General features: G+C 45.8%; 1 protein-coding gene and 1 pseudogene across 4 annotated transcripts in view; both read right to left on the bottom strand.

The window, feature by feature from the left end:
- Positions 1-286: 286 nt before the first annotated feature.
- Positions 287-10,768, bottom strand: part of LOC144509221 (mitogen-activated protein kinase kinase kinase 5-like) — a 186,962-nt gene continuing 176,480 nt past the window's right edge. For all 4 annotated transcript variants that reach the window (XM_078237733.1, XM_078237734.1, XM_078237735.1 and 1 more), the window contains one exon: positions 287-6,032. In XM_078237733.1, coding sequence (XP_078093859.1) covers positions 5,966-6,032 — 67 coding nt within the window. In that variant the 3' untranslated portion in view covers positions 287-5,965. The remainder of the gene's footprint in view (positions 6,033-10,768) is intronic.
- LOC144509550 (U6 spliceosomal RNA) lies at positions 2,163-2,602 on the bottom strand (annotated as a pseudogene).

Genomic DNA, 10,768 nt, shown 5'->3' with positions numbered 1-10,768 from the left:
AGGGGTGGGCAATAAATGCTGGCCCAGCCGGCGACGCCCACATTGAATTAAGAAAATGAATTAAATGAATTTAAGAAAGCCCCAATCCCACCCACACATCACTGCCTCCATTAAAGGAGGGTTGATTTTCTAACACTGATGAGTAAATGCAGTGCTCCGAAAGCTAATGGTATTTGCTACCAAATAAACCTGTTGGACTTTAACCTGGTGTTGTGAGACTTCTTACTGTGTTCACCCCAGTCCAATGCCGGCATCTCCACATCATGAGTAAATAAAGACCAGAGTGTAGAAGTAACAAAAATAGTTTTTATTTAACAAAATATTCAATGAAAAGATAAATTTTATACGTTTACAGCTTATAAAGACAAAGTTATCACATTAGCTATTTTTTTTGCAGACAGAAATCCACATCCCAGCTCTCAGAACTCAGAAACTCCAGAAACATTCCGACAATTCAATCCTTTTTTGTGAAGTGCAGTCACTAATGGAAAGAGCAATCTTGAATTTACGTAGCGCCTTTTGCAGCCACTGAATGTCACCGATCACTGTGCAGCCAATGAAGTACTTTTTTTTTTAGAGTGTAGTTACTGTTGTGTCCGAAATGTAGCAGCTAATTTGTGCACAGCAAGCTCCCACAAATAGCAATGAAATAAATGATCAACTAAGCCGCTGCAGTGATGTGGCTTGAGGATTAAGTGCTGGCCAGGACACAAAAGGAGCTCCTTTGCAATCATAGAATAAAATCATAGAATCCCTACAGTGCGGAAGGAGGCCATTCGCCCCATCCAAGTCTGCACTGACCACAATCCCACCCAGGCCCTATTCCTGTAACCCCACATATTTACTCTGCTTATCCCCCTGACACTAGGATCAATTCAGCATGGCCAATCCACCTAACCCGCACATCTTTGGACAAGCTTCAAAATGGTGCTATGGAATCTTCCACATTCACCCCAGAAGGCAGACAGGGCTTTGTTTTAATGTCAGATGGGAAAGATGGGCACCTTCAACAGTGCAGCACTCCTCCAGGACTCCGCTGGGAGTGTTGGTCTGGATTCCATGGGGTGGGGCTTGAACCTCCGGCTTTCAAATTTAGCTGAGAGTTCTACCACTGAAAAGCTGAAGCTGCGGGCTGGAAAGTATCACTATTTCAGTAATTCCACACAAGGTCTGTTTCCGAGAGGGTTGGACTGAACATAAATAAAGTTTTAAAGTTTTTAAAAGTTTATTTATTAGTGTCACAAGTAGGCTTACATTAACACTGCAATGAAGTTAGTACGGCAGCTGTTCAGGTTCACTGAGGGCGAATTTAGAATGGTCAATGCACCCAATCAGCATATCTTTTGGACTGTGGGAGGGAACCGGAGCACACAGAGGAAACCCACGCAGACACGGGGAGAACGTGCGAATTCCACACAGACAGTGACTCGAGGTCAGAATCAAACCCGGGTCCCTGGTGCTGTGAGACAGCAGTGCTAACCACTGTGCCACCTAATAAGAAATAAGAAATGGAAGCAGAGTAGTCCATACGGCGCTTAAAGTATACCCTGCAGTAAGATCACTGCTGGACTCCAACACTTTCCTGCCCTATTGCTATATTCCTCGATTCCCTAAATGCTCCAAAATATATCACTCTCAGTCCGAGCTTCCACAGTCTCCTGGGGAAGTCCAACCATTCACAATCCTCCGGGTGAAGAAATTTCTCCTCATCTCAGTCCTTAATGATCAATCTTTCACCCTGAGACTGGGAGCCCTAATACTGGACTCTGCAGCCGGGACAAGCAGCCTCTCGGCACTGACCCGTCAAACCCTCCAGTACATTGACAAGTTTTGGTTTGGAGAAGTTGGGACTGTTTTCCTCGAGGAAGGTGGAAGGGAGATTTGATGGAGGTGATCAAACACCACAAAGGGTCTGAGCAGAGTAGAGAGGGAGAGACTGTTTCCACTGGTGGAAGAATCTGCAATGGGAGGGCACAGATTAAAAGTAATTGGCAAATGGAGACATGAGGAGGAACATTTTCACACAGCGAGTGGTTAAGGTCTGGAATGTGCTGCCTGTGAGTGTGGAGAAGGTTCAACTGAGGCTTTAAGAGAGAATTGGGTTATTCTCTGAAAAGGAAGAACGTGATTCTTTTGCAGAAGGTTGAAATGTTTAGAAAGTGTGAAATATGGAACGCTTCACAAATTTGCGTGTCATCCTTGCACAGGGGCTATGCTAATCATAGAATCATAGGAACCCTACAGTGCAGAAAGAGGCCATTTGGCCCATCGAGTCTGCACCGACCACAATCCCACCCAGGCCCTACCCCCATATCCCTACATATTTACCTGCTAATCCCTCTAAACTATGCATCTCAGGACACTAAGGGGCAATTTTAGCATGGCAATCAACCTAACCCGCACATCTTTGGGAGGAAACCGGAGCACCCGGAGGAAACCCACGCAGACACGAGGAGAATGTGCAAACTCCAGTGACCCAAGCCGGGAATTGAACCCAGGTCCCTGGAGCTGTGAAGCAGCAGTGCTAACCACAGTGCTACCGTGCCGCCCTATGTTCTCTGTACCGTTCCAATTTTAGTATATGTGCTGCCAAAGTGAACACAACATCAGCCAGGACTGCACAAGCATAGGTAGTTACATTTCGCCAGTATGGGGATCGAACCCAAGACCTTGACGTTATTAGCACCATGCCCTAACCAGCTGAGCTATCTGGCCACTGAAAAAAGTGAAATGTCAGGAAGAATGTGCAGGGCTAAAGTGAGAAGATGAGGAAGTGCCATCTGGTGAATTGTCCATTCAGCAAGTCAGCAGACACAATGGGCTGAATGGCCTCCTTTGGTGCAGTGTTTCAGTGAGATTATATCTCATTCTTCTAAACAGTGAAGAGAGACCCATTCGACTCGATCTGAAGACTCAGGACATTAGTTTGAAGAAGCTGTATTTCTGAACCAGCATTAGTAAACCAGTTTATTTGGGCCATTTATCTCATTGGGGACCTCTGGGCTGGAGGGAGGATTGAAGCAAGATCTGTCTGATACAAGTCCTGTCGAGAGTGGCAGCAGGTGGCAGGTCCATGTGAGGTTTACAGTGACACAAAGAGGGGACAGAGATAATGTTGGAATTCAAACAGAACTACATGGAGAAGATCTGGAGAAGATTCAAATCCTTCACAGAAAGTGTTGCAAAAACATAGATGGCACCATGCCACAAGGCTGTGGTGTTTGAACCAATTGAGGTGTTTAGATGGGAAGTATGTACTTATTTGGAAGTCAAATCACTAAAGGTGAGTGGGTGATTATGATCAGCAATCAAAACGGAATGCTGAGCTAGCTCTCAATTGAGCTGAAACATAAATGTGATAAAGTTAGGCTTCAGTTTGTACAGAGTCTTGCTCAGGCCCCATCTGGCATACTGCGTTCAGTTCTGGGAACAGCGCCTCAGAAAGCGTATATTGGCATTTGTTTCACTGGAATGGTACCGGGGCATCAAGGTTAAACTATGAGGGCAGGTTGTTTAAACATGGCCGAGTGTTCCCTTGTGTTTAGAAGATTGGGATCGTCCAGAATGAGGGAGTACAATCTTCAGGTAGGAGAGTGGGAAGAACTTTCAAATCTCCAAAGAGCTGGGCAATACTGAAGATTGAGACTAGGCTATTTGTCAGGTGAGAGGCTTTTATTATTTATTTATGGGGTGTGGACATCGCTGGCTGGGCCAGCATTTATTGCCCATCCTTAATTGCCCTTGAACTGAGTGGCTTGCTAGGCCATTTTTAAGAGTCAACCAGATTGCAGAGTTACACGTCAGCCAGGCCAGGCAAGGACGGCAGATTTCCTTCCCTAAAGGACATGAGATGGGTTTTTACGTCAGTGATTTTTCTTGAATTCAAATTTCACCATCTGCCATGGTGGGATTCAAACCCGGATCCTCAGAGTTTAATCCTGGGTTTCTGGATTACTAGTCCAGTGACAATGCCACTATGTCATTGCCTTCCCTAAAGAGAGGGGGCCTTATGGTGAAGTGGGTAGTGTCCCTACCTCTGGGCCAGAAGCTCTGGTTCAAGTCCCACTACAGGACTGGATGGTCATGGAAGGTGTGCATAAGGCGGCCAAACAGGATGATTATTAGCCTGTAAATCCTTTGACACCCCTGCTGGTAGGTGGTAAGAGCATGAGAGTTTCCTGCTCAGCCACACTGCAATAAGGAACAGCAGTCCAGTGCAGTACTCTTCCAAGCATAATCATGGAGCAATCCAGTGGAAGTCCATGGTCGGCGAAGCTCTCTAAGGGTATGGGACCCGATGGAGGAGGAGGAGAGAATATTGGAGGACCTGAAGCAAAGGCAAATACAGTGAAGCTGAGGTGACGTGGAGCCATGATTGAATAGCTTGACAGAATTGGATAGAGAGGCTGAATGGCCTACTCTTCTGGTATTCATATAAATGTATTAAGCAGACTGAATTCAAAAACGCTAAGCTACTAATTAAACGACAGAGCAGCTTAAATGGACCAGGCGGCTAATCCCTTCATTCCCTGAAGGTCATTCATTGAATGAAATTAACAGATGTGCAGCAAAAAGCCTTCAATGTAACAGAAGTGCGATGACACGAGATCACACTCAATATTTCAGTGCCAGACCTGAGCTGATGTGGATTCCAATTCCAGCTGTGTGCAACTGATCGGTTGACCAATCCAGATGAGCTTTATTTTTTTAAAAACCCACTGGATATAGGAAGAGGAATAGGAGGCCATTCAGCCCTTCGAGTCTGCTTCGCCTCTGTAGCTGGGTGACCCCCTCAACGACCTTATAGTGTCTTATAGGCTCCTAATGAACAGTAACAGCAGCATTGCAGCAGCAAAACTCTCCCCAGTGACTCAGTCAGTATTTTCCCAGTGCAGTTTGGGATTGTGGACACCAGGAAGGTCAAAGTTTGCACTTCTGGTCTGGTTATCCCGGGGTGGATGTGTTAAAGTGACAGACAATCTGTTATCCTGGTCAGAAGTAAAGTGCTTGTCAGGAATCTATATCACCTCCACCAACGAATATTTATTTCATATACTGTTTTAATACATATGTTTATCTAAAATATCAGATGAGAAATGTTACTGTGGTGGACAGAATTCCCTGCCTTGTGACCAGATTGCCAACACTCCAGGTTTCTCCTGGAATTTTCAGGGCTTGATAATGAATCTCCGGGATAATTCTGGAGCAACGCCAGAGAAAAATCACTGGAATGTTCAAAAAGATATTTTTTTAATTTATTTGAACATTATTCTGGAAGTGTTGGTGACGAGGGAAAGGGCCATTGGAGGTCAGGTGGTGACACCAACAGGAATGGGTCCAACCAGAATTGGGAAATCTAATTACAGCACGAGGAAACCAGGGTATGCGGATTTGGGAATGGGATCGGAAGTGATTCCCCGGAATTTGCCCTTGGAAACTAAATGTAACTAAAGTGCCTGTTCACACTACCCAAGGTGGGACGACAAAGAAAGTATCGGCCAGGGTTTCAGAGTGAGGGGAATGTCCCAGCCCAGGGCCAGCTCTGCCCTGTGTGTGCCCAACCTGCCACCTTGCTGCTTATTTGCTATGTGAACAGTTGTGCCGCTGTGCCGCGCAAGATCCACTTGTGAACAGTAAATCAGTCATGAATATAACACCGGGTGTGATACTGAACATCAACTGACTACCGGCTGTCTGACGTTACACATTCCGGTCAAAACATGTCCGAGGTGAACAGCTCCGAGAGTTAAAGGTGTGCCAGTCACAGTTACACCAGTTCCCAGCAATGGGAGACATTCTGAGGTGCCCGCCTCGCTCCCTTCGCTGCCATCCCGGAGCAGGCGGCTATTCTCAGACCGTGAGCCTTTCGCCGGTGTCTCTGTCCGTTCTGTATTGTAGCCTCTAGCCTCACCTTGCTGTTCCATGGCGACCAGCTTTCGGAAACTGGGCGGCAGGTGGCCGGTGCCTACTTCTCACCCTCTGGCTTCCTGTGGGCACTGATGGCAGCCCAGAGTCTGCACATCATTCCACCCCTGGCACAGAAAGAAACCCTTTAGTGACTGATAGGTAAATCCTGTCCTATAGAAGTGCTCCCTCTCTCTGTCGCACACATATCGCTGTGTATTTATATAAATACACACGGCTGCATATTGGCCCAGAGGGGTTTTAGTTTTGGAGCAGGGTTTTTAGACATTTTTCTTCCCTCTTCAGTCCAAAAACATTTTGCCTCGCCACTTACCGACCGTGCAAGCTGACACTCATCAGAATGAAATTCAAAACTTCACAAGTCAAATGGTTGCAGAGATCAGAGACTGACAATGTTCACCACAAGAATGAGCCAGAATAAACAATCTTTACTTAATCCTTGGTTACAACAATTGTTAGATTCCAGGATTTGAAACAGTGGTTAGCACTGCTGCCTCACAGTGCCAGGGTCCCGGATTCGATTCCCGGCTTGGGTCACTGTCTGTGTGGAGTCTGCACGTTCTCCTCGTGTCTGCGTGGGTTTCCTCCGGGTGCTCCGGTTTCCTCCCACAGTCCAAAGATGTGCTGGGTTAGGTGGATTGGCCATGCTAAATTGCCCCTTAGTGTCAGGGGGACTAGCTAGGGTAAATACATGGGGTTACAGGGATAGGGCCTGGGCAGGATTGTGATTGGTGCAGACTCGATGGGCAGAATGGCCTCCTTCTGCATGGCAGGATTCTGTCATTCTATAAATTGTTAGATTCCAGGATTTGAAACAGCTCATGCGATGATAAGTAGGATCTCAGTTTAATAAAACATTGATACGTTAAGGATGGAAGCAGAGTGCGAGGTGAATTGTAAAATTTTATCCAGCAGTGTTTGCGCTGTATAGCTATGGGTGCTGAGTTTGGAATAGAAATCTCCTTGTGTAAAATATTTTCCTTATGCTCTAAATTAGCAGCCCGAAATTTCTGCTGTAAGATGAACAGAACAATCCAGTCATTTCTTCAAAGAGATGGGGTTGTTTTGTGAAGTTAGCAGGGGAGCAGCGGAAATCATCCAGCAACGAGTGGCAACTCACGGGATATCTCCTCTCGCCATGTCGCTGGGTTATTTAAACACTACTCATGCCGCGTACATTAAATTCACTGCTCTTTACCCAGAATGCTCTGGCCCATTGCACATTTTTAATGTGCTGCCCACCACTCAACCCATCCCCGTGTATCCTGGGCAACTTCCCACATTGGGCAAATGCTATTCACCTTTCCTTATCATACGCATCAATTATTAAAATGCTGCATAAACCGTATTAAACTGGCAAACTGTTTTGGGCCGATCTCGCTACTATTCAATAATTAGTTAATTTACAATTCCTGTTGTTTAGTCCAAACTCGGCACCCGTAACCTCTACAGCGCTAACACTGCTGGATAAAATTTTACAATTAACCCTGCACTCTGCTTACATCTTTAACCTACCCAGGATTTGAATCAATGTTTTATTAAACTGAGATTCTACTTATCATCATATGTATCAAATCCTGGAATCTAACGATTATCGTAACCAGGGACTAAAAACAGTTTATTCTGGCTCACTCTTATGGTGAACATTGTCAACACAGATGCACGCATACAGATAAACATACACACAGATACTGGCACACACACACATACGCTCACACACACATGCAGATGCACACACAGATAAACACACAAACACGTAGATGTACACACACAGAGGTACACACACAGATACACATATGTGCGCACACACATATAGATATGCACACAGATACACACATGTGCATGCACACTGATGCACACACACACATACACATTGATGCACATACAGACAGATGTGCACACACAGACACACGCACACTGATGCACACACAAACGGACACACACACACAGATGTGCATGCACACTGATACATACACAAGAGATGCACACAGACACACGCCATGCACACAGACACAGATGCACACACACACATGCTCTACACATGCTCTACACATGCATTAGAAAACACACTCAATTTGTTGAACACACACACACAAAGGTCTTTAGGATTTATAAATCCAAACATTCGGTAAATTTACCAACACGATAATGTAAATAGTCTTTTTCAACAATCATCTCAGCACGCAGAGCAGATAAGCAAAAAGCAAAGTATTATCACATCATCCAGCAGCACTCAGTGTTTAATAACAGCCCTCACACACTGTCTGCGGAGTGGCCAGGTATCTCTTTACACAATCCCCATAAAATTCTGGCTTGATTAAAGGGACCAATGAGAGGTTCACAGAGGAAACAGGAGAACCTAATATCTGTGATTGAAGAAACAATCCAATCACATCAACAGCAGCCAAACTCACCCTTTCCCTCAGAATGGTTCTCTCTGAGACGGATACGACTACTCGGGATTAATGTGGAGATCAGTTTGTGTGGAATGGATTGTGCGCCCTCGACACAGTACGAAAATCACAGGAATGTCTCTGGTTTTCCCCATGCTAGCTGTGTGTGCGGTGTCTCATGTTCCCCCCAACAGCCCAAGGGAAGTGGAAGAACGGATATGTCAGGAGATAATGGATAGGTGCAGGAAAAATAGGGTTGTTGTAGTGGGAGACTTCAATTTCCCTGGTATAGACTGGAAATCGCGTAGGGCTGGGAGTCTGAATGGGGAGGAATTTGTAAAATGCGTACAGGAAGGTTCTTTGGAACAATATGTAGATAGCCCGACTAGAGAGGGGGCTATACTGGACCTAGTACTGGGGAATGAGCCCGGTCAGGTCTTCAAAGTTCCGGTAGGGGAACATGTGGCAAATAGTGACCACAATTCTGTTAGCTTTAGGATAGCGATGGAAAAGGATGAGTGGTGTCCCAAGGGTAAGGTGTTGGATTGGGGCAAGGCTAATTTTAGTGGGATTAGGCAGAAATTTGCAGCTGTTGACTGGGAGATGCTGTTTGAGGGTAAATCCACATCTGGCATGTGGGAGTCTTTTAAGGAACAGTTGTTAGGGGTGCAGGATAGGCATGTGCCTGTAAAAAAGGATAGGATTCGAGAACCGTGGATAACCAGGGAAATTGAAGGATTGGTCAAAAAGAAAAGAGAGGCGTACATTAGGTCCAGGCAGCTAAAAACGGAGGGAGCTCTGGAGGAATACAAAGAAAGTAGGAAAGAACTCAAACGAGGAATTAGAAGGGCAAAAAGGGTCACGAAATGTCTTTGGCAGACAGGATTAAGGAGAATCCCAAGGCATTTTATTCATACGTTAGGAACAAAAGGGTTGTCAGGGAAAAAATCAGACCTCTCAGGGACAAAAGTGGGGAATTATGCTTAGAGCCCAAAGAAGTAGGGGGGATCCTAAATGAATACTTTGCGTCGGTATTCACAAAGGAGACGGATGTGTTGACTGGGAGTGTCTCGGAGGGGAGTGTTGACCCATTAGAGAAAATCTCCATTACAAGGGAGGAAGTGTTAGGTTTTTTAGGGAATATAAAGACTGACAAATCCCCAGGGCCTGATGGAATCTATCCAAGGCTGCTTAGGGAGACGAGAGATGAAATCGCTGGGCCTCTGATGCAAATCTTTGTCTCGTCACTGGACACAGGTGAGGTCCCAGAGGATTGGAGGATAGCTAATGTGGTCCCGTTATTTAAGAAGGGTAGAAAGGATAACCCGGGAAATTATAGGCCGGTGAGCTTGACGTCCGTGGTAGGGAAGTTGTTGGAGAGGATTCTTAGAGATAGGATGTATGCGCATTTAGAAAGGAATAAACTCATCAACGATAGTCAGCATGGTTTTGTGAGAGGGAGGTCATGCCTCACTAACCTGGTGGAGTTTTTTGAAGCAGTGACTAGAATGCTTGACGAGAGAAGGGCCATGGATGTCGTCTATATGGACTTTAGTAAAGCGTTTGACAAAGTCCCTCATGGTAGGTTGGTGCAAAAGGTTGGATCTCATGGGATAAAGGGGGAGGTGGCTAGATGGGTGGAGAACTGGCTTGGTCACAGAAGACAGAGGGTGGTAGTGGAAGGGTCTTTTTTCCGGCTGGGTGCCTGTGACTAGTGGTGTTCCGCAGGCCTCTGCTGTTTGTGATTTATATAAACAATCTGGAAGAAGGTGTAACGGGGTGATCAGTAAGTTTGCGGACGACACGAAAATGGCTGGACTTGCAGATAGTGAGGAACATTGTCAGAGGCTACAGAAGGATATAGATAGGCTGGAAATTTGGGCAAAGAAATGGCAGATGGAGTTCAATCCAGATAAATGCGAAGTGATGCATTTTGGTAGAACTAACGTAGGGGGGAGTGATACGATAAATGGCAGAACCATAAAGGGTGTAGATACGCAGAGGGACCTGGGTGTGCAAGTCCACAGATCCATGAAGGTGACGTCGCAGGTGGAGAAGGTAGTGAATAAGGCATATGGCATGCTTGCCTTTATAGGATGGGGCATAGAGTACAAAAGTTGGGGTCTGATGTTGCAGTTGTATAGAACGTTGGTTCGGCCACATTTGGAATACTGCGCCCAGTTCTGGTCGCCACACTACCAGAAGGACGTGGAGGCTTTAGAGAGAGTACAGAGGAGGTTTACCAGGATGTTGCTTGGTATGGAAGGGCTTAGTTATGAGGACAGATTGGGTAAACTGGGGTTGTTCTCACTGGAAAGACAGAGGATGAGGGGTGACCTAATAGAGGTGTATAAAATTATGAAAGGCATAGATAGGGTGAACGGTGGGAAGCTTTTTCCCAGGTCGGTGGTGACGTTCACGAGGGGTCATAGGTTCAAGGTGAGGGGGGG

The sequence above is a fragment of the Mustelus asterias genome, chromosome 21 (genome assembly GCF_964213995.1).
Source record: "Mustelus asterias chromosome 21, sMusAst1.hap1.1, whole genome shotgun sequence".
NCBI lineage: Eukaryota > Metazoa > Chordata > Chondrichthyes > Carcharhiniformes > Triakidae > Mustelus > Mustelus asterias.
This window is presented reverse-complemented; position numbering and strand designations above follow the sequence as displayed.